Source organism: Mustela erminea, chromosome 11 (assembly GCF_009829155.1).
Source record: "Mustela erminea isolate mMusErm1 chromosome 11, mMusErm1.Pri, whole genome shotgun sequence".
Taxonomy (NCBI): domain Eukaryota; kingdom Metazoa; phylum Chordata; class Mammalia; order Carnivora; family Mustelidae; genus Mustela; species Mustela erminea.
The window spans coordinates 43935267-43959485 of NC_045624.1; the positions used below are offsets into that span (position 1 = coordinate 43935267).

Below are 24219 nucleotides of genomic sequence, written 5' to 3' on the forward strand. Positions count from 1 at the left end.
AAAGATGTATCTGTCTTTCATGGTAGACTGCAAAATCACAGAAATAGATCACAGAAATAGAATTTAGAACTTAGCATGGCACCTGGAATATGAGACGCTAAGGTCACAGATAACCACAGCACTATACATTATGTATTTTACAGTTTAAAGGAAAGTTTTCAGACGTGAAAATGTGTTCAACACCATAAGTTAAATTCTAAAAGGGCTGTTGGGGACACCTGGGTGGCTCGGTCAGTTAAGCGTCCAAGTCTTGGTTGACTCAGGCTATGACCTCGGGCTCAACACTCAGCAGGGCATCTATTTGAACATTATTTCCCTCTGCCCCTCCCCCTACTCTCTCTCTCTCAGAAGAACAAATAAATTTAAAAATTTTTTTTTAAAAAAAGGGTGGTCAGGTTCTCTAAGGGCCTTAGTAAGGAACACTAGGGGCATCTGGGTGGCTCAGTAGGTTAGGCGTCCAATTCTTGATTTCAGCTCTGGTCATAATCTCAGGGTTGCGAGATTGTGCCCTATACGGGGCTCCTGGCTCAGTGGAAAGCCTGCTTGAGATTCTCTCTTCCTCTCTCTCTCTAGCCATCTCTCCATTCCTGTGAGCACTCTCTAACAAATAAATCTTAAACAAACAAACACACACTAAACTTTACCTTTGTGAAGATGGCCAGGGGCATGCCATATTGGTCTTCTTCCAAACCAGAAATTAGCCCCGGTATCAGTACCACCTGGCCTGTATTAGCTTGAGGCTGTACAGTAATTGGAGGACTGTCTGAGGGCACAGACTCCTTTGGAAATGAGTTTGTCTGTTCTGAACCCTGTTCCCTTTCTTTCAAGGTAGGGTCCTCTAAGATGCTAGGATCCAAGGTCTCCCAGTCACTTTCTGAAGACTCTGGAGAAGGGCGAGAAGGAGGTTTCAAATATTGACTGGTTTCATTGGGTTCCTGTCCTTTGCTGCTGTCATCTTCTACTTGGAGCAACGGTTCTTCGGTCTTGATGACAGCATCTCCTCCGTGGTTTCCTGTCATGATTTTCTTAACAGTTCCTGAGTTGGTATTTGAAATGTCAGGAGCAGACATAGACACAAAATCATCTGCAGGGTGATTACTTTCATGAAGCCCAGCATCTTCAGACATACTCTTTCGGGGTCTGTACTGAGAACAGTCACTGAGACCATGTTCAATCATGCCTACAACATATAATATTGAACAGCTTGGCTTACAATCAAGTGGGAAAAGATTAAGAGTTGCATATTCCATTCTAAATAGTATAACTCTCCTATAAAAATTTTAGTAAGTTATGCTTGCACACATTTTAATTTAAAAAAAAAAAAAGAAAAATCTCATATAAGAGAAACCCAATGTCAAAAGAAAATCATGTCAAAATAAAAATGTTATCCCTAGTAAGTTTATTCTTAAAAATTTTAGCATTGAAAGTTCCAATAAAAGTTAAACTAAAGAAAGAGTAGATACCGTTACCCTCTTACCTGGAAAAAGGGATAACACAGTCATCAGGGCACCCACCAATTTATTCACTGGAGAAATATAAAAGAGAACCTGAAATGGATTAAGTCAAGATTAAATCAGAAAATCCATGAAGCTACAACATAAAAAAAGGGGGGGGGGCAGATAGAGAAGGAAAAATTCTTCTTTATAGAAAGATAACAGCTAATACAGCATTAATGAAAGAATCAAAGAAATCTAGGAGCATCTACCATGATTCAGATGAAAATTACCAATGGAAGCTAAAACTAATGTGAAAGGTTGCTGGGCAACAGGATATTCACATAGCTTCAAATTTACCATCCCACAGATTAGCTATTAGTGGCAAAGGGAAACACAAGTACCTCATTATGAAGAAATCTGGGGATTACCACTTTAATCAAATGATCAAGTTTTCTATTACCAATAATACTACAAATAGTTATGGACATCCTGGTGTGATAACTCTGAGGACACACTGTACAGTACGCTTGCCACACAAGTTTAATCTGAAACTAGTCAAAAGAAAATAATCAGACAAATCTAATAGGATTCTTTAAAAAACAAAAACAAACAAACAAACAAACAAAAAGCCAATGCCATGAAAAACAGAAAGAAACCAAAAAAAGAGCAAGGTGGTAGAGCTGTTTGAGATGAAAGGATTAAGGAGAATTATAAGGCAATACATGATGCTTGGCCCCCTAGAAACAACCAGTTTATAGGACATTATTATAACATCCGAAGAAATTTGAAAATGGACTGCATTTCTTGAATGTGAAAACGGTATTTTGGTTATACGGAAATATACTCTATTCTTTTTTTTTTTTTTTTTTTAGGATTTTATTTATCCATTAGACAGACAGAGATCACAAGCAGGCAGAGAGGCAGGCAGAGAGAAAGGGAAATAGGCTCCCCGCTGAGCAGAGAGCCCCATGCGGGGCTTGATCCCAGGACCCTTGGACCACAACCCGAGCCAAAGGCAGAGGCTTTAGCCACTGAGCCGCCCAGACGCCCGAATATATTCTATTCTTAAGGAATACATCTTGGGGTGCCTGAGTGGCTCAGATGGAAGCATCTGTCTTTAGCTCAGGTCTTGATCCTGGGGTTCTGGGATGGAATCCCTTGTCAGACTCCCTGCTCAGTGGGGAGCCTGCTTCTCCTCAGTTGTTCTGGTCTTTCACTCTCAAATAAATCAATCAAATCTTTAAAAGAAAAAGGAAAAAAAAAGAAACATAGCTTAAAGTTTTTAGGGGTAAAGTGCCATGACTTTAAAATTATTAGGATGGGCAGCAAGGTGGGAATGAACAAAGCAATATAATGCAAAAGTGGCAAAATGTTAATAGTCAATATCGATCAAGTGTGTAAAAGTTCATTACGGTGTTTTTTCAACTTTTCTGTAGGTTTGACATTTTTCAGAGTAAAACTTGAGAAAAAAAAATCAGAAACAGGATTAGATGTTTAAAAGCAACATTTGGTAATCATTAAATTAGTTGGAAAACAAACAAGCAAAGATTTGCTTAAGCAAGGTTTTTGTTTGTTTGTTTGTTTTTAAAGATTTTATTTATTTATTTCACAGAGGGAGACCACAAGTAGGCAGAGGCAGACAGAGAGAGAGAGGAGGAAACAGGATCCCTGAGAGCCTGATGCGGGACTCGATCCCAGGACCCCGGGACCCGATCCCAGGACCCCGGGACCATGACCTGAGCCGAAGGCAGGGGCTTAACCCACTGAGCCACCCAGGCGCCCTGTTTGTTTGTTTTAAACAATTAAATCATTCAGTGACACAGAAGTGCTATTTGAGAGAGGAGAGCACCCACAATTGTCTATGCTTTCCTTACAGATGATCTTATTTAAGGAGTGCTTTCCAAGTACAGAGAAACAAATTGTTGCATTAAAGGACATCCTTATTTCATCAATTCAATATAAAAAGAGTGTATCTGTGATTTGCCACATTAGATAAAGTTATATGATCATAAATGCCACTACATATAGCTAGGCTAAGTACTATTTTGGAAGATTTTTGTTTTAGATACATATACCCATGTGTGCCCTGGGTTGCAATGCAAAATACTTTTTATTATGAACTGCAATAACAAAGTTTGAAACCTACAACTCAACAAGTACAGAAACAAACAAAAAACAAAAAAACAACACCAAAAAACCTGATTAAAATGGGCAAAGGACTTGAGCAGACATTTCTTCAAGGAAAGTACACAAATGACCAATAAGCATATGAAAAGGTGCTCAACATTACTAACCATTAGGGAAATGCAAATCAAAACAGGAGATACCACCTCACACCTATCAGGATGGTTACAATCAAAAAACTAAAAAATAACAAGTGTTGGTAAGAATGTATAGACACTGGAATCCTTGTACACTGCTGACAGGAAGATAAAATGGTGCAGCCATTATGGAAAACAGGATGGTGGTTACTCATAAAAAATGAAAATAGAATTACCATCTGGCCCAGCAATACCACTTCTAGGTCTATACCCAAAAGAACTGGAAGTAGGGTTTTGAAGAAATCTATGCATACCAACATTCATAGTAACATTTTTCATGAGAGCCAAAAGGTGGAAGCAACCCAAGTGTCCATCAGAGGGGAAACAGATAAACAAAATATGGTACGTACATACAATGGATATTACTCAGCCCCCCCCCACCTTTTTTTAAGAGGATTTTACTTATTTATTTGACAGACAGAGATCACAAGTAGGCAGAGAGGCAGGCAGAGAGGCAGGCAGAGAGAGAGGAAGGGAAGCCGGCTCCCCGCTGAGCAGAAAGCCCGATGCGGGGCTCAATCCCAGGACCCTGAGATCATGACCTGAACCAAAGGCAGAGGCTTTAACCCACTGAGCCACCCAGCTGCCCTTGCTCAGCCATTTTTTAAAAGGAAGGGAATTCTGACACATGTTATACAGGGATGAGCCTTGAGGGCACTATGCTTAGTGAAGAAGCCAGTCACAAAAAGACAAAAACAGCATGATTTCACTTTTATAAGGAACTCAGACTAGCCAAATTCATAGAAACAGTAAGTAGAAGGGTCACTGTCAATGGAGAGGGAAATATGGGAAGTTACTGTTTAATGAGTACAGTTCTAATTTTGCATAATGAAGAGTTTGTGAATGGATGGTGATGATAGAACAACACGGTGAATGTACTTAATGCCACTCAACTATATACTAAAAACTGGTTAAGATGATAAATTATGTGTTTCATGTATTTTACAACAATTAAAAACATTTTTAAAAAGTTAAAACATTGCACATATAGTATGTTAGATTCACCATTTTAAAAATTACCTTTTTTCTCTTTGAAGAAGAAATACATACTCATTAGAGAAAACCAGCAAAGCATTTCCTTCTTAAAAATATATTCTAGGCTCACTTGGGTGACTCAATCAGTTAAGTGTAATTCTTGATTTCTGCTCAGAAATCTCAGGGTCCTGAGAACGAGCCCTTTGTCGGGCTCTGAGCTCAGTGCAGAATCTGCTTGAGATTTTTTCTCTCCTCTCCCCCTCTCCTTCTGCCCTTCTCCCCTGCTCATACTTTAAATAAATAATAAATAAATCAATCTTGAATAAATAAAAATATAACCTATATTCTCACCAAATTGCTCATGTCTTTCCTTCCAGTCTCTTTTTATTTTTTTTTAAAGATTTTTAAAGTTTATTTGAGAGAGAGAGACAGAGAGAGAATGAGAGAGAGCATGAGAGCAGAAAGGTCAGGAAGAGAAGCAGTCTCCCTGCCGAGCAGGGAGCCCGATGTGGGACTCAATCCCGGGACTCCAGGATCATGACCTGAGCTGAAGGCAGTCGCTTAACCAGCTGAGCCACCTGGGCACCCGCCAGTCTCTTTTTAATAAATATATATTAATTTATAAAACTGGGATCATGGGCTTGATACGTACTTGGACAAACTTTCACATAACATTCAATGAAACATCTTTATAATAAAAAAACTCTCAGAATCTCTTCAGTCATTTGGAATCATACATAATATATAAGATGAACCAGTACTTACTCACCAATTACTCATTATTATAAATTATTCTGTGACAGAATGTCTTGGAGCTTTGTGTCCAACTCACATTAATTCTGGAAAATAAATCTCTAAAAGAAGAACTACTAGACCAAAGGAATAAACATTTTTTTTTAATATTTTATTTATTTATTGGACAGAGATCACAAGTAGGCAGAGAGGCAGGCAGAGAGAGGAGGAAGCAGGCTCCCTGCTGAGCAGAAAGCCCGATGCAGGGCTCGATCCCAGGATCCTGGGATCATGACCTGAGCCGAAGGCAGAGGCTTAATCCACTGAGCCACCCAGGAGCCCCATAATTCTATATCATATTTAAGGAATGTCAACCCATGTTAAATATTCTGTTCCTTCAAATCTCACCTTTTTTTCAAGAAGAATTAGTTTAAACAGGATTAAGACCTAAAGAAAAAATACTGTATTAAAATAAGAAACTCAAGCTTATTACTCATTTGCCTTTTCCCTTCCTCAAACACAACCATATATCATTTAATCAATATTAACTACAGTGCTTAAAACTACATTGAAAATTATGAACATACTGAAAATTTTAAAATTATGTATTTACTAAGAACCACTTAAATCTCTAACAAATTGTGCTTTTTGGAAGGAGTTATGTTATTTTTGCTTGAAATATCTGCAAGCTCCTTCAAGGGAAGGGACTATTCATTGGATGTCCAGGGCACTTACACAGCAGATTCTCAATAAATGTATATAAATGAATGATCAATGTGTGTAAGTCCCAGTCAACATATCTTTAATAATAAAGATCACAAGACGTAAGTATAGATATTTTATTAGAAAATGTTTCACTCTCAGAGCAACATATAAACTACTCTGTGAAATTAAAACACGTTCCTTTCCACTCTAATTTCATGACATCTGAAATTACAAAGACAAGAGAAAAAATAATCCTCTTCTGCATAGAAATAGTATTCCTGTATTTTAAAAAACGTCTATCAGCTCTACCAACATTTTCAACTTTTATCTAAGAACTGTCTTAGAAGAAATAAAATATGGTATGCTACAATATGTATTCAACCTTGCAGCAAGAGAATATGCTCAGTTAAATGAACACAGGTTTAGGACATTATAAATTAAATAAAAGGTATCATACCTTGTGTCGAAAATGAAGCACAAGATCTCGAGGAGACAGACCTACAATGTTACCAAAAAAGCTAATCTGTGATGACAACATATAGGTTTTGTCAAAGAAAGTTTCTTCCCACCAAAGGAAAGGTAGGTAAAAATAGGAATAGTAAGAATATGGGAATATTAAAATATTTACATAATATCTGATTATGTAACCTATATGCTCAGAATTATATGCTGTGTCAAACACAGCAGGATCCAACAGAACTTCCTACAATAATAGAAATGTTCTAATCTGCATTGCTCAATACAGCAGCTACATATGGCCAATGAACATCTGAAATGCAGCATGTATACTGACAAAAGGACTTTTTAACTTTATTTAACTTTTATTGGTTCTAATCTAAATGTAAATAGCCACATAAGGCTAATGGCTACTTTATTAGCTTTTCATCACAGAAAGGATATTTACCAAGTGCCTATTGAGCACCTTGGATACCAATGATATTCTGGATTATCAAAACAGTATAAATCAAACAAAACTACCAACTTGAACAATCTTAGCATAAAAAGAGCTAAGCAGTTATAAGAGGGAACTGACTTGGCCAGCATTACCATAAGAAAAAGAAAAAACTTCCATTATTATTCTGAGAAGCAGAAATTTGCTTTATAGGATAACAGTTCTAAATACTGCTACAATTACATTATAACCTTTCTCAGTAGAAATAAATACTGGTTAAGAATATATTTAAGGTATCAGCAACATCAAACACTGAATAATTTAAACTTAGATCCCATATAGATATTTAACTTTGATTAAGAAGTTTAACATGCAACTCGGTTTACCAAATGTATAGAAATGAAGGCGTTTCTTCTGATTTGTAAAAAAGCGACTTACCAAGATATACTTGGGATCCTTCTAATGAAGTTCCTCCCAAGGAACTATTCATATGCTCATAAAGCTCCTATAAAACACAGATTCAACTTAGAACATTTTACAATCATTTCAGACACTAAATTAGCAGTATGATGACCAGGAAAAATTTGGTTCTTTAACTGAGGCTGTTTGTTTTGACACTAACAATAGAAGTCTCTCTCTCTGAAACCTTCCCAGTTTCCAGCACTCCCTCCTTCTCTTCCTCTTCATTTTAGGGCTTATTAGTTCACTCACATGGTGGTATGGATTCTAGGCTAAGTTCCCTCTACTTTTCTTGCTGAACACCTAAATGTCCTATACTCACTAAAATCCAGGTGAGATCCATGTTCTGTACATTCATAGCAGCCCAAAGAAAAACATGCTAAAACAGTCATGTAGTCTGGTTTTTTTTGTTTGTTTTTTGCTTTGGGAGATTGGAACCAGAAAACTGATAAACATATTGTGCGGTATTTTAATAAAACAAGCAAATTTAGAGAAGCAATGCCATAGCAAAAGAGGTACTATCCACTAACAGAAACACTTATGTTAATTATAGCCATTTGTGGTCATTATTTCCTAATTAAAGGCAGTTTGGTTAAACAATAAATTTCAACTGTACATTTTGGGCAGATCCTTGCCTTTCAATGTTATTTCCTCTTCTCAATTTGCAAATCTCTGTGGGATTTTTTTTCTTTTTAATTTTTATTTAAAATCTAGTTAATATACAGTACAATATTGGTTTTAGAAGATTTCAGTGATTTAGCATTTACATACAAAAGCCAGTGCTCATCACAACAAATGCCCTCCTAAATACTGGGTACCCATCCAGCCCATCCCCCATGCACCTCCCTCCATCAACCCTCAGCAGTTTGTTCTCCATCCTTAAGAGTCTCTTATGGTCTGTTTCCCTCTCCCTTTTTTTCCCTTCCCTTTCCATATGTTCATTTGTTTTGCTTCTTAAATTCCACCATGAGTGAAATCATATGGTATTTTTCTCTGACTTCTTTTGCTTGGCATAATACACTCTAGCTCCATGCATGTCATTGCAAATGACAAGATTTCATACCACATCTTCTTTATCCATTCATCAATCAATGGACACCTGCGCTCTTTCCATAGTTTGGCTATTGTTGATAATGCTGCTTTAAGTACATTTGGGGTATACAGACCCCTTCAAATCTGTATTTATATATCCTTTGGATAAATAACTAGTAGTACAATTGCTGGATCATAGTAGGGTCAATGTTACTTTCAAAGAAGAATGTCTTTCTTAAGCTAACAAGATTATCTTCACAGTATTACGACAGTAACTGATTCATGAATCTGCCTTCAGCCAAATATATCTAAAGAGGGATATAGTTACCTTTAGGATGGAAATTTGGGAAAAATCCTTCTCTTCAAAATATGCATGTGTAATGAGCTGAAGTTTTGCTTGAAGTAAGCCATAGAGAGGCTTAGAGAAAAAAAAACACTATTAGTTTGATGATAATAACAGATAAACATCTTACAACTTTGTAATTAAAAGAACAGGGAGGAAAAACTCACTTTAACTTTAGTATCTTTATTATTCACAGCTAAAAGCTGTTAAATCACCTGTTCCAGCTCTATGGCTGCTGCCAGAAAGTGCCTGACACACTTCTGCTCTTACCACTCAGTGACATAACCTGGGCACAGAACCTCTCCACATTTGCTTACTGATGTGAACACTGGCACATGAAAAGACAGTACATCTCATGCGGTTGTTTCCAGAATTAAGTAACACAGGTGAAAGCACTCAGAGTGTCTGGCACTTGGAAAGCATTTAAACGCTGGCTATTACAAAATTTAAAACATTCTAATTCTGCACTGTTCTGCTGGTGTGTGGTGACACTTAATCATCCTTATAATGGCCAGTTCTTATTATCTAGTTGAACATTCATAATTAAACTAAGTTAGAGGCTTGGAACAACTAGTCCGTGTCCTTTATGAAAATATTCTTTTTCATCCTTCAACAAAATTATTCCTTAATTCTTATTTTTATTTAAGACCCTCTTCTACTATTTCCATCCTTTTTATTTTCATTGTTCTTTCCTAGATGCTTCCTGATTTCTCTGTTCTTCTAAGAATGCATAGACAATGTTGTTTATATACTCTAATTAATCAAAACAATACTGGAAGAGCTCCCCCGACCAATATCCCTGTTAATATATTATTACATCTAAATTACTTAATATATGGGCACGTGGGTGGCTCAGTGTGTTAAGCCTCTGCCTTCGGCTCAGGGCATGATCTCAGAGTGCTGGGATCAAGCCAAGCCCCCATCGGGCTCTCTGCTTGGCAGGGAGCCTGCTCCCCCCCCCACTTTGCCTGCCTTTCTGCCTGTCTACTTGTTATATCTGCCTGTCAAATAAATAAATAAAATCTTAAAAAAAAATAAAGTATCTAAGTATAATCACATTTTATATATTTTAAATATATATCTTATATATATTTTCATGTTTTTATATATAAAGACTATAATCACTATGAACCACCAAACGCTTTTGCGTGAGCTAGCTCCCCCATCCCTTATGCTGTTTAAAGACAGCTAAAATCAGATTTTCACCCCAATTTTATCACATAATAAGTTTATAAGAGATATATTTTCTCTCATCTATTTGTAAAATAAGAGCAATAAATACTTAGATCTCACTACTTTTATATGAGGATTCAAATGACAATTACATCTAAAAAGTATCTGGTATAGGATTAATACCTGACCTACAGGGACCTGATAAATGGTATTTATTGTTATTATAATTCTTCCTTGAAGAAAGATTACTCAGGATGTCTTTCAGCATGTCACACTTGCTTTACTATCTGGTACTCCTATACCTTGATCATCTGGCCCAGTATAAAAAAAGTATTCACTGATGTCTACTTTTTAGGCTATCCTTCTGGAAACTATCTAGGTGCAATCTACCAATGTTCTGATAGTGGGGTCTTTAACAACCATTTTTTTTTTTTAAGTAGTCTATTCTTGTCCTCTATTTAAAATTATGATCTTGGAAGCAATATCTGATCCTCAAAATCTTATTATTAAGTCCCACAGTATAAACTATCATTATTTAGGTTTTTTTTTAAGCTTAGTAGTAAAAGCCCAAAGAAATCCAATTTTGCAAAATTCAACATATATTAAGCAAACTACATTTAAACTGTCTGTGGATAAAAGAAATTGGACAAGACGGGGGCACCTAGGTGGCTCAGTCTGTTAAGCAACTGCCTTCAGCTCGGGTCACGATCTCAGGGTCCTGGCATTGAGCCCTGTCTCGGGTTCCCTGCTCAGTGGGGAGTCTGTTTCTCCCTCCCCTTTTCCTTCTGCACCCCCTCCCCAAGCTGTCTCTCCAATGGATAAAATCTTTAAAAGAAAGAAAAGAAAGAAACTGGGAAATACAGAAGAAATAATTAAACAAAACCTACATACATTTGGTGACTAAGCAAATGAAATAGTCTCCATTTTTATTTAGGTTAAATGCAGAAACGTCTGTATTCAGTAATCATATAGTTATAAGATCATTAATATGATTGAGATCTAGATTTTCTCCCCACAAAGGAGATTTGGGAGATTATATTTACATGTAGAATTAGTCATTTGATGTTATTTGTGTAGGTGTTATTATCCCATTAGTTTAAAAAAAAAAAAAAGGAACACTATGAATGATTTAACGAAGAGCTATGAAAAATAACAGATGTTACATATTTTCTTCAAAAAATAAAAGTTAAAATATACACTTGCATCTGATCAACCTGTACACAGATGAAATAATTTTAAAGTACATTATTGTACAATTCATTATGTCATTTCTGTTCCTCAAAAATTTTAAGTTTTTTAAAGATTTTATTTAATTTTTAGAGAGTCCAGGGCATGCCCACAGGAGCACGGGGAGGGACAGAAGGAGAGAGAATCCCAGGCTGACTTCCTGCTGAGTGCAGAGCCCTACCCTGAGCTCAACTTCAAGTAAATCTGAAATCATGACCTGAGCTGAAATAAGAGTCAGACGCTTAACCCATTGAGCCACCCTAGGTGCCCCCCAAATTTTAAGTTTTTAAAGAGCAGGTTAAGGTTACAATTTTTCATAGCAAGAGTCATGTACTTTTAAATCATCAATAAAATCTGAGCACTTATGATATTTTGAGTTTTAGTAATACATTATTTACCTGAAGTCTTAAGAACAAAATAAAAACGGATAAATGAAATATTATCAGCTACCTCACTTTGGTCAAATGTCAACCTCTTTTCTGAATACCTAGCTAGGAGATTTCCTTCGTCTTATCTAGTTGTGGAGAGAGGGGCAAATGAGAATAACACTGCTGAAAGGCAAAGAGAAAGAGGAGATGCACGACAATAAATAAGAGCCCCTAATGAATTTTAATCTATTACTGTTTCCATAAATCTCTCCTTATTCTAATAGTGCCTTATTCTCAAGTAAAAATCTGCCATGAATTTTTAACAAACACATTAACAAGTTATTTGGTCTCTTACCAACTTGCTTAGAACACAGACACTTTTCTGAACGGTCTCTCTGGTGATATCTGCTTGCCGTACTTTTAATGCCTATGTGAACAGTCATTATTAGAAATATTCCATAGAGATATTTTAAAATCATCATCTTTCAATGTAAAAATAGCAGGAAGATAGAAAAAATTTCTTACCTTTAGTTAAAATCCAAATATATTGAGAATCTCAGAAAATATTTATTGACCGAGTCAGACAGGAAACTGTGCTAGAATCTGGTAGGCACTAGGAATGTAACCGCGAGAGATAATCCCTACTCTCAAGGAACTTACTGTATGATGGAGAATACTTTCTATGTAAGTTGCCACACCCATAATGCAAATCAAATGTCCTTGATTCTGGTTTGAAAATGGGCACCCTTTCAGAGACAACTGTCCCTGTGAGAAGAGGTTAGTTTAAGATATGACAAAAACTCCCAAGATGGAAGAACTGGCAACAGTTTTGTTAAGGTGGTTGTTCTTTTTTTCGTGTGTGTTAGCAAATGCTACCATGCAGAACACTAAACTTTATTCACTTTATTTATATATTTAACAGTTCTAAAGTATTTACTTCCTGCTGAAAAACACAGGAGCACTGACAGACTCCTCTTTAGGAGAAAAGGGTTATACGTACAGCTACGGAGAATTACGGTTCTTCCTTAACACACAAAGAAAAATATTAATAAAAAAGTGCTTCATTAATCGAAAATAGCTAAGAGCTGCAAGCATTTATTCACACTGTACATCAGACCCAAGAAACCTGTATCATAACCTCTTGGCACCTGTCACTAGGAACTGCACAATCTTTAATTAGACTGACTTCTCCCCACCTGCACAACCAGACCATACAGAGTGTGGAGAAGATAAGGTGGTTATTCTATGCTGCCTGGACTTTATCCTGGCAAACAGGTATTGCAGTCCAGCCCTGAGCCTTGAGGATTCTGAGGATGACCACATGAGATGTCTATAGTTCTCTGTTAGTAACGAACAAGCCTTCATTTGATCAACCTCAGATAATTCTGTGAGGGAAGTAAGAACTATTCTTCCCCTCTGTAGTGTACTACTGCCTGTCACCTCCTTGGACCTGTCCTAAGGACAAAGGAACCTCAGTGTCTTCAACTGGCTGATGACTGAATTAAACTAAGTCAAGGACAGAGAGCTTTCCCTCAATCTGTTTTCTACCTCTCTGCCTTGATTGGACTCATCTATCAGGTCTCACTTTCACTCAAAGGGCATCAGTCTTTCTCCTACACTCTAGGTCCTTCTGGTACCTGTCTTATCCCTCTGGTTATCAGATGAGGATAGAAAAATCTGGAGAAAATGGCAACCTCCACATACTGCGAGTGGGTCAGACCCAGGGGGTGAGGAAGACAGGCAGTATGAAATGCCATTTAAAGGCTATGCAGAACATGACAACTGTTGTTAATGTGGATAGCTTTGGAGAATTTTACTAGTGCTTACACAACCTACAGGAGATGACGGTGAAAGGAACAGATATCCAAGAACAGGAGGTGGGGGGAGAGGGATTCAGTTCATCTCAGAGAAACATTAAGGGTAACAGTATATGAAGCAATCAAACATACAAAGCTATCAGACTAACTCTTACTCTCAGGTTTATCTTTATCTTTAAATCCAGTTACTCATTCCATAAATATTTTACTAGGTGTGTCCGATGTTTCAGGCCCTGTGCATGAAGGGTGATTTTACAGTTGTTAACTACTGTAAGGTGGAATTTACACCTGCCATTTATTTTGAAATGACTTAGGGAAAAATACACATTCTCCAAGTGCGTGTGCTAGAATGCTGACATTTGCTGAATCTAGATGGTAGGCATACAGGTGTGCATCATATAATTCTTTTTTTTATTTGCATGATTGAAGTGGTCATTATAAAAAGCTAACATAAATTTTAAAAGATGAAGTTAATTATTCACCTGAGGAAGCTTTTAAAATTCATAATTGCCTAAGCTCTACTCCCAGATACTCTAATTTAGTCACAGCAGAAGGAAAGGCCAGGTGTGTATTTTAAAAGTCTCCAGGTAATTCCGGTTAAAAAAAATCACTGTTTTAGAGCAGCGGTTTGCAATCTTGGCCACATAATGCAATTACCCTAGGAGCTTTTTAAAAACTCCTGATAACCAGAACATTAAATCAAAGTTTCTGGAGCTGGGACCCAGTCAGCTCTAGTAGTTGAAGCTCTCCAGGTGACTCCAATGTACAGTGACGTTGAGAAACACTCACTACTTTAGAGTATTAATGATGTCATGATAGGCAAGAGATTTTTACTCAGAGTACCTTCACCACAAAGAACTAGTGCTGATCAGGAGCAAACCAGCATGAAAGGGGAAGCTACCCATCTTGGCTTAATTTATTAATTAGAGTTATTACAGTTTTCAGGAATTGGCTGGCAGGTAATTTAAGAATCAACAAAACCTTAGTTGTAGATAATTAAGACAAAATGCACATATTTCAAAGCTACTAAAGTACCTTCCACTAATTCTAAACAGCTGCTTAAAGAACAACATATATTATCACTTCATTTTTCTAAAATTATATACCAAACACTAGAAAAAGAAAATTCAAGAACACTATAAAAGTTTAAATACAGTATTTTGAAGACAAATGGATAATTTAGATATTGCTATATAAAAACAATGGGCAAAATATTTTATGGTAATTATAGTTAGCCATGTCAACTTACAGAAACAGTAATGTGAATAAACTGGGACTACAGGGAAAACAACTTCAAATTGTTTATAAAAATCTAAAATAATATCAGTGTTTTGTTGTTGTTGTTCATTGTAACGATCATACCTTGGCTTCAATTTGTCGATAGCAGGAGATACCATATACTGTGGCTCCATTTCCATTTCTGGGTGGCAAGTGAAAAAAGACAGTATCTAAGAGATACACAGAAAAATGTAAATACCAAAGTGAATTATCCTTATTAATAAATAATGTAAACTGAAATATTATAATACAGTTAATTATAACCAAAATGATGATGTAACAAGGAACCCATGTCATACCTACTTCTAGCATCACTGATTTCTTAGAATCCATCTTATTGCTTTACTATGTACATTCAATCATGCACATTCTCAAAAAGCCCACAGGGCTGAATTATATAACAGGTTAAAACTGAAACTACAATTATTTATCTCAGAAAATACTTTATCAAACTGCAAGAGATTCTTAATCATAGGAAACAAACTGAGGGTTGCTGGAGGGAAGGGGGTGGTGGGGACTGAAGTAACTGGGTGATGGACATTAAGGAGCACATGGGATCTAAGGAACACTGGGTATTATGTAAGACTGATGAATCACTGACCTCTACCTCTGAAACTAATGATACATTATGTTAACTGAATTTAAATTTAAAAAATTTTAACCAAAGAATATACTTTATTTCAGATTGAAAGAGGTAGAGAATCATACAAACAAAAGGTAACACATGAATCTTGGATTGATCCAAGAAATTCTTAGAATAACTGGAGAAATTTGAACACAGATTAGATAATTAAGACAATTACTGAATTACTGTTAAATCTCTTAGCTGTCATAATGGTACTGGAAATTATCATGAGGAATGAGCTTATTATTCTTAAGAGTGCATGCTGAAGTATTTAGAGGTAAACTGTCAAATGTCTGCAACATGGTGTTAGACTTTCAAATAGGACAGGCAAAACTGTACACACACACAATCTGTGGGGTATCCACTATACTATTCTTTCAATTTTTCTGTAGGTTGGGGCACCTGGGTGGCTCAGTGGGTTCAGCCTCTGCCTTGGCTCAGATCATGACCTCAGGGTCCTGGGATCGAGCCCCGAATCGGGGTCTCAGCTCAGCGGGGAGCCTGCTTCCCCCCTCTCTCTGCCTACTTGTGATCACTGTTTGTCAAATAAATAAATCTTTTTAAAAAAATAAAAAAAGATTTTATTTTTAAGTAATCCCTACACCGAACATGGGGCTTGAACTTACCCAAAATCCAGAGTTGCACGCTCTACCAATTAAGCCAGCCAGCCACCCCCTGCATGTAAACTTTTAAGCAGAGCACTGTAACAGCAGTGGTTCTAGGGGTGGAGAGGTAATCCCAGGTGGGCAATGGAGTACTAATCAGTATGTCTGCAGCTAGAGCCCTAGTCAATTGGTAGCTAGTACAGCTAAGCCCTTTAGTTTCCCTCTGAAAGGAGTCTGAGGATAAATGCAGGAAGTGCTACCAGTAGCACATGTCCTAATCTGGCCACTTACTTTGCTCTCCTGGCAAAAGAATAGCTAACGCTCATTAACATTACCAACATAAACCCAGGACTCCTCTGGAAATCTTCTAGTGCATGACTAGTCATCTCCAAACAAGCATTTAAATATTTTATTGAGTAGTTATAAGAAGCCAAAGGCCTTTCATTTACCAAAATACTTAGACTCTAAGATGTCTTGGTAAATTAGGAAAAAAAAGGCACCTACTAATTGCTCCATTGTTTACATACCTTCCTGGTAGTTGTGTGCGCCATCTGGTAAGGCAAGGAAGGGCAAATACTTCCATTCTTCAGGTAAAGTGGGGCTGTCATGACCATCTCCTGGAATCAGGGGCGGGTAAGAGAATTCAACCTAAAATAGTAAGGAATATTAGCCAAAAGCTTTTATCATAATCAAGGGAGCATTTTATCCTGATAGGCAAAAATACTTTAAGACTGTTTAATTTGAAAGAGAGGGAGAAAACTCTCAAGCAGACTTCCCGCTGTGTGGAGTGCAACACATGTGTGATCATGACCTGAGTCAGTATTTCAAGCCCACACCCACTGGGCCACTCAGGTGCCCTGGCAACAACAATTTTTTAAGATTTATTTACTTTAGGGATGCCTGGGTGATTCAGTTGGTTAAGCGTCCGCCTTTGGCTAAGCTCAAGATCCTAGGGTCCTGGGATTGAGGCCCACAGATCAGGCTCCTCGCTCAACAGGGAGCCTGCTTCTCCTTTTGCCTACCCTGCTTGTAGTCACTCTCTCTGGTCTCTCTAGCAAATAAATAAATAAAATCATTAAAAAAAAATTTACTTTAGAGAAAGCAAGAGAGTGCACATGGGGAGGAGGGCAGAGGGAGAGAGAGAAAATCCCAAGTAGACTCCACATTTAGCTCAGAGCCAACACAGGGCTGGATCTCATGACCCTAAGATTACGATATGAACCAAAATCAAGAGTCCAATGCTCAACTAACTGAGCTATCCAGACGTCCCCTGGCAAAGATACTTTTAGACTGTGAATGACAGATGTAAGGATAAGCTACACTTACTGATGCCATTTGGCATTTTCACCAAACCTATTATACATAAGAAGAAGAAAAAAGGAGTAAAAGGAGGAAAGATTTTTAAGTCTTTTCCCCTGATTTAAAGGTGTTCAGATTTTAATATGCATAGGGGTAAAGTGGTAGTGACAAGATTGGAGATTTATATTTGTGAATTACATCAAACAGCCAAGAAGCCCTGAGAAAAACCAACATCCTATTGAATTGAATAGAAGAGGTCCAACAAGGACGAATGAGAAGTTTGAGCCAAGATCTAGGATTGCTTCTCATCAGTTGGCTCCCTTGCTCATAATACTTGTAGCTCTGAGTTATATATATATATATATTTTTTTAAAGATTTTATTTATTTGGCAGAGAACACAGAAGTAGGCAGAGAGGCAGGCAGAAAGAGAGAGAGGAAGGGAAGCAGGCTCCCTGCTGAGCAGAGAGCCCAATGCGGGGCTCCATCCCAGGACCCTGGGATCATGACCTGAGCCGAAGGCAGAGGCTTTAACCCACTGAGCCACCCAGGCGCCTCTCTGAGCTATATTTTTGATGATGAGTTGGCAGGAGAATTGCAGGAGAATGGGTGGGCATTAATCAACGTTTCAGATAATTTTTTGAGAATTTATCAATGAAAAGTTCAATGAAATCCTTCCAACACTATGTCATTTAGAAATAACAGTTTTAGTACACTCTCAGTTTCCAATTACCTGAGTTTATCAGCATTTTCCCTGTGTTTCTATTTTTGTTATTTCAATGAGACTTTTGGAGAGGAAAGAAGAATTTAATGCACAGGATTTGGATTATTATATTGACTTAGAAGTTCTAGGTGATTTACATTTAATTTTCTTTCAAAATGTATTTATACAGGGGCACCTGGGTGGCTCAGTGGGTTAAGCCTCTGCCTTCGGTTCAGGTCATGATCCCAGGGTCCTGGGGCTCTCTGCTCTGTGGGGAGCCTGCTTCCTCCTCTCCCTCTGCCTGCCTCTCTGCCTACGTGTGATCTCTGTCAAATAAAGAAAATCTTTAAAAATATATATATATTTATATAGGAATTTATAATGCAATAATAATAATATACAGTTGCTCCTTGAATAGTTTTCAACCACACAGGTCCACATATAGGCAAATTTCAATATAGTACAGTACTGTATTTTCACTTCTGTATGATTTTAACATTTTCTTTAGCCTACTTTATTGTAAGAATACAGTATAGAACACAAATAATATGCAAAATATGTATTAATCAACTGTCCATGTTGTCAGTGAGGCTTCCAGTCAACAGGCTATTAGTAAAATTTTGGAGGAGTCAAAAGTTATACATGGCATCTCTAACTTCCACATCGTTCAAGGGTCAATTGTATACACTAACGTTGATCGTGAGATTAAGAATCACTTTTAGATCCTACCTTTAATGTGGAAAGATATAATGGTTTATCTTCCCACACTTTGGTGGAATGAATCAAGCTATCACTTGAGTCACATGAGAATTATAAAAGGGCTTTCAAAATGACTTTTAAATAAGTACCCTGGTTCCATATTTACAATCCTTAAAGATACTCAAAATCCTTAATCCAAAATCCTTAAAAAGATACTTCTTTCACTAAGAAGATTCCCTCCCACCCCTGACACTACCACTCTAGCCATCTAGTCATCTTCTTGCCCCCACTTTCAGAAGAAATCACCGTTTTCAGTTTGAAAGGACTTTTTAAAGGTCTGGGTTATGGACGGACTAACTTTTCTCTCAGGGATCCGTCATTTAAGATTAATTGGTTGAAAGCTGAGTATAGATAATCTCAAATTACATTTCATGTTTCTCTGCATCTTTTCTATGTAACACAGAGGTTTCACATACTGTGTGGAAGAAGGTGCAATGTGACAAAGAAGTAATAGAGACATATTTGAAGTTGATACTATGAAGCGGGTAGTTACAGAGTTAAAAAAAAAAAATCCCAATTCAGAATTACTTCAATACCAAAAAGCCAAAACAAAACCTAGAAATAAGGATATAAATCATTACATTTTATGTAATCAACAACAAAGCCCAATTTACACTTATTATTAAGAAGTCCGGGTAATTATTACAACATGTTTCCTTTTGGGAAGCCACTGACCTTAATGTATAGCTATTTATTTAAAAAATGTTTAGTATAGTGTAAATATGCTTTTAAGTAAATACAAACATTCTGGACCCAAATTCTCACAATTCCATCATGAAGTACATTGCTCTTTATGTCCGAATGTTTAATATGAAATTCCAAAAGAAAGTAGAACAATGCTCAAACCTCATTTTTAATGATGGAAATGCAATTTGGAATAATACAATTTTTACTCATATTTTGAAAAACATGAAAAAGATTATTATTTTGTGTTTACAAGAGTATGGGCAAATAAATAGGCTTGGCTATGGGAATGTGAATTGGTGGACAGTTTAGAAGGCAATTTGGCAATACTATCAAATCAGTAACACATACACCCTTTGATTCAGCAATTTCAGTTTTAGGAATTTACCCCACAGATACATGGATATATTCATACAGATATGTACAAAAATGTTCCTAGCAGGACTTACCATCACATTAAAATTGGAAACCTAAATATTTGTAAGAGTGATTACACAAATTTTATATTTGTTCTATACAGCTGTTAAAAAGAATGTTAGATTCATACATACTTGATAAAGCAAGCTAGGTATGGTATGTAGTGTGGTAGGTAAAATAAAAGCCCTCCAGAAACGTCCATGTCTTATCCCTGTATTTTCTGTACTGTATTTTCTGTATGTTACCTTACAAAGCAAAAGGGACTTTGCAGACACAATTAAAGATCTTAAGATTTGGGTTATTGAGGTGGGCCACTGATTTCCTAAGGGTCTTTTTAAGAGATAGGTGCCAAAGATATCTGAAGATGCTAAGCTTCAAGATGTTTTGAAGACTGAGGAGGGATGCATGAGCCAAGGATTGAACTTCGACTCTAAAAGGTAGGAAAAAAGCAAGAAAATCGATTTTCCCTAAGTGGCCTGAAGAAACACAGCCCTGCTTGATTTTAGCCCAGAGAAACCCATTTCTGATTTCTAACCTCCTGAATTCTATATTTGTGTTATTTTAAGTTGCTAAGTTTGTGGTAATTTATTACAGAGCAACAGAAAACTAATACATACTGTTGTTTAAAAAGCAAGCATAGTATCAGTAAATATAGTATAATCCTACATACAGGATGATTCCATTTATTTAAAAAACTGTACTACTGTATCTTTCTAAATCAGTTTTTTAAAAACTTGCTTCAAAAGATACAGAGTTAAAAGTTACAGAGTTAAAAGAGCTAAAAGTTTACCTCTGGAGGGTGAATAGGGCTGGGGATTGGAGATAAAGGAATATTCCTGATTTTTTTTAGTGTCCATCTTCTTTTTTAGAAAAATTTCAAACTTACAGAGAAGTTGAAAGAATATAAACAACCTTATAAACTTCATCTATATTCACAAACTGCTAATCTTTTGGCCACATGTGCTTTACCTGTGTTACATGTGCATACACATAATTTTTCTGCATCACTTGGCAATAAACTGAGTTTATAATTTACTTTTAAGTAAACTAGCATTTATTTTTAAATGGATATGCATTGCTTTTAGAGTTAAAAAAAAAAAAAGAAAGAAAGTAAGAAAAGAAAACCACAAACAGCTTCTAGCTTTTGAAGAAATTTTATTTCCATCCTAGACTGTTGGGACACAAAGATACATATACAGAGATACAGAAATCTGTCTTCTTTTCTGAAGATTTAGTTAACAAGTTACCAACTTGTTTAACCCGGAGTTTAATATCTGATGCTTTGCTATGTTCAATATATTCTTCCAACTCCTCATTCTACTGAATGAAGATGTTTTGTATGGCTCTAGCTGGAACTTAAAATGAAATCAACTCATAAAATTGTTAAGTGTTGATACTCCAAGAATTCTCCAGTGATTCCATGGCTAAAATTAGGTTGACTTTAGGCTGACTTGGGCCCAGAGTACTTATAATATTGTTTCTTTGAGGTGTTAAAAGGAAACCCCCAGGCCCAAGCCACTTAGGCCAAGTCCCCAAACCGGGCTTAGTACCTAACCTAATCATAAATTTCAACCTCCCTGAGAAATGCAGTCTTAACTAGTGAGTCTGGAACTTTCTGATCATCACTCTTTCAGGTAATGTCATATAGGCCCTCTCTATCCTGCAAAGGAAGATGAGGAATTCACCTAACAGAACACCCTGCCTTTCTCCAAAGGGAAAGTGACCTGCCCTGGAATAATTCTTCCTTCTTTTGCGAATAACTTCCTTGCCCTACCCGCCTTCTATAAAATCCTTCCATTTTGTACAACTCTTTGGAGTTCTCCACTGCTTACTATATAGGATGCTACCCCATTCAACAAATCGCTTAATAAAGCTAATTAGATCTTCACATTTACTCTGTTGAATTTTTGTTCCTTGACAGGGAGAATGTATTCAAAATTTCAATTTTAGTATATGTGCTGCCAAAGCGAGCACTATATTCAAAATTTCAAACAGCTAACTTTTGGGACACAACTTTTTCATAAATTGTATACTGCCTGTACTGCGTTGTCAGCTCTCTCGAATTCTTTTCTTCAGCTGTGTTATTTGCTACCAACAAATTCTTGCATTCGCAAACTGCTGAAGATGCTCATCAAGTTCAAAACAATTCACACAAACTCTGTTCTCTGTCTACACATACACAAAACTTTCATGGCAATTTAGTATCGTTTCATGATTTAATCAATCCTCTACTGCAGAACACTTTTTTCAGGGTTTTTTTTTTTTTTTTCCCTTACATCTTTATAAACTGTTTAGTACTATTCAAGTAAGGCATAATAAAAAATATATACTTGGTCCTGTCCTTGGTTCTGGGCCTTCAACTCCTAAAACCCTGGAATTTCATAGGTGAAGGGAGCACCTTTTGTTGTTGTTGTTGTTTTAAATATTTTATTTATTGATTTGACACAGAGAGAGAACACAAGTAAGCAGAGAGAGAGGGAGAAGCAGGCTCCCCTCTGAGCAGAGAGCCCGATGCGGGGCTCGATCCCAGGACCCTGAGATCATGACCTGAGCCAAAGGCAGAGGCTTAACCCACTGAGCCACCCAGGTGCCCCAGCATCTTTTGTTATTTACAAGACAATTTCAACTGTATCTGCGTTTATCTAACAAGGGGACTTGGTGGTGGTGGGTCTACTAAAAAGCCTTAGGATGGGGCCTCGTCACCAGAAAGGCAGACTTCCAGGAAGGACAGAGGGGCTAGAGATTAAGTATAGTCCAGTAACTAATGACTAAATCAATCATGCCTATGTAATGAAACTTCAATAAAATCCTCTAAACAATGGGTTTCAGGGAGATTCTGGCCTAGTGAAGACAATGAGGTGCCAGGACGGTAGCATTTCCAGTGAGGTCATGGAAGCTCTGTACCCCAACCACCACACCTGGTCCTATGTATCTCTTTCATTTGGCTACTCCAGAGTTGTGTCTTTTATAATAAACCAGTAAAGGTAAGCGGGTTTCCTTAGTTCTAGTTGTTCCAGCAAATACAGAACCTGAGATGGGGGTATGGATTTGTAACCCTTGAATTTGTAACTAAACTGGAGAAAGGCACAGGCAGCCTGGGGACCCAAGACTGGCATCACAAGTGAGGGTATTTTGGGGGACTGAGTCCTTAAACTTGTGGAGTTTGACACTAACTCTGGGTAGTTAGTGCAGAATAGGATTGAATTGTAGGATACCCAGTTGATTTCTGGGGAAAAACAAAACAAAATAAAGACTGGTATTTCCCAATCAACGGCACTGTAAAATCTTAAGTCATATAATCTTCATATTTTGAATACTGACCACTCTAGTCTACGGCCATACCACCCTGAACGCGCCCGATCTCGTCTGAATACTGACCACTCTATATGTTCCCCTTTGGATATGTGCAAAATAATCCAGACAGACACAGTTCATGGCACAGAGGCTTAAGAGAAATTCTCCTGGAAGTTACTTGGGATTCTCAAGTAGTTGAATCAAAATGCAATTTAGATAATAATGCTAATTAAACTAAGCAATACCATAAAAAGTAAAGGTAGCTATAGTAAGCTGTCTCACTGCGCAACTCTGGTGGGAACGACCAACAATACAGTTTACATGAAGGGCTTTCCCTGCAGCTACGTTGTGCAAAGTCTGTACAGATGTACATGACAGCCCTAAGTCTATGTGAAAAATCATTGACAAAACCAAAGAAAATTTCCAAAGACAAAAAAAACACAAAAAACCAGAAGGATTATCATCCAGTAGGGTTTTACTATTAAATAATGACAATTTACAGCCCAAACTCTTAAGTTAAATTTAAGGATCAAAAAAAAAGTATCTGGGGGCGCCTGGGTGGCTCAGTGGGTTAAAGCCTCTGCCTTCGGCTCAGGTCATGATCCCAGGGTCCTGGGATCGAGCCCCACATTGGGCTCTGTGCTCTGCAGGGAGCCTGCTTCCTCCTCTTGCTCTCTCTGCCTGCCTCTCTGCTTACTTGTGATCTCTGTCTGTCAAATAAATAAATAAAATCTTAAAAAAAAAAAAAAGTATCTGGGGGCGCCTAGGTGGCTCAGCTGATTAAACGTCTGACTCTTTGATTTCAGCTCAGGTGATGATCTCAGGGTTGTGAGATCTAGCCCTGCCTCTAGTGGAACTGGGCATAGAGCCTGCTTAAGATTCTCTCTCTCTTTCTCTCTCTGCCCCTTTCCCACCTTAAAAAAAAAAAAAAAATCTAGTAGGACATCAGAACATACAATGTGTGACAGATATACCAATGGCTCCCCAAAAGGTAATGTTATTAAATCCTGCATATTTCAAGTATCTGTTTTTCTGTCAACTCATGTTCACATGACTGAATTTATTTTTATCCCAATT

General features: G+C 37.2%; 1 protein-coding gene across 3 annotated transcripts in view; it reads right to left on the reverse strand.

Moving 5' to 3' along the window:
- AVL9 (AVL9 cell migration associated) overlaps nucleotides 1–24219 on the reverse strand; it is a 61926-nt gene that overhangs the window by 20872 nt on the left and 16835 nt on the right. For all 3 annotated transcript variants that reach the window (XR_004277107.1, XR_004277108.1, XM_032306004.1), the window contains exons 2-10: nucleotides 16516–16636; nucleotides 14843–14928; nucleotides 12019–12090; nucleotides 8881–8970; nucleotides 7500–7566; nucleotides 6627–6667; nucleotides 5873–5911; nucleotides 1478–1547; nucleotides 645–1180 (exon numbers count right to left, since the gene is read on the reverse strand). Coding sequence is in view for 1 of the 3 variants with exons in the window: in XM_032306004.1 (XP_032161895.1) it covers nucleotides 645–1180; nucleotides 1478–1547; nucleotides 5873–5911; nucleotides 6627–6667; nucleotides 7500–7566; nucleotides 8881–8970; nucleotides 12019–12090; nucleotides 14843–14928; nucleotides 16516–16636 (1122 nt within the window). In the remaining 2 variants the exon portion in view is untranslated. The remainder of the gene's footprint in view (nucleotides 1–644; nucleotides 1181–1477; nucleotides 1548–5872; nucleotides 5912–6626; nucleotides 6668–7499; nucleotides 7567–8880; nucleotides 8971–12018; nucleotides 12091–14842; nucleotides 14929–16515; nucleotides 16637–24219) is intronic.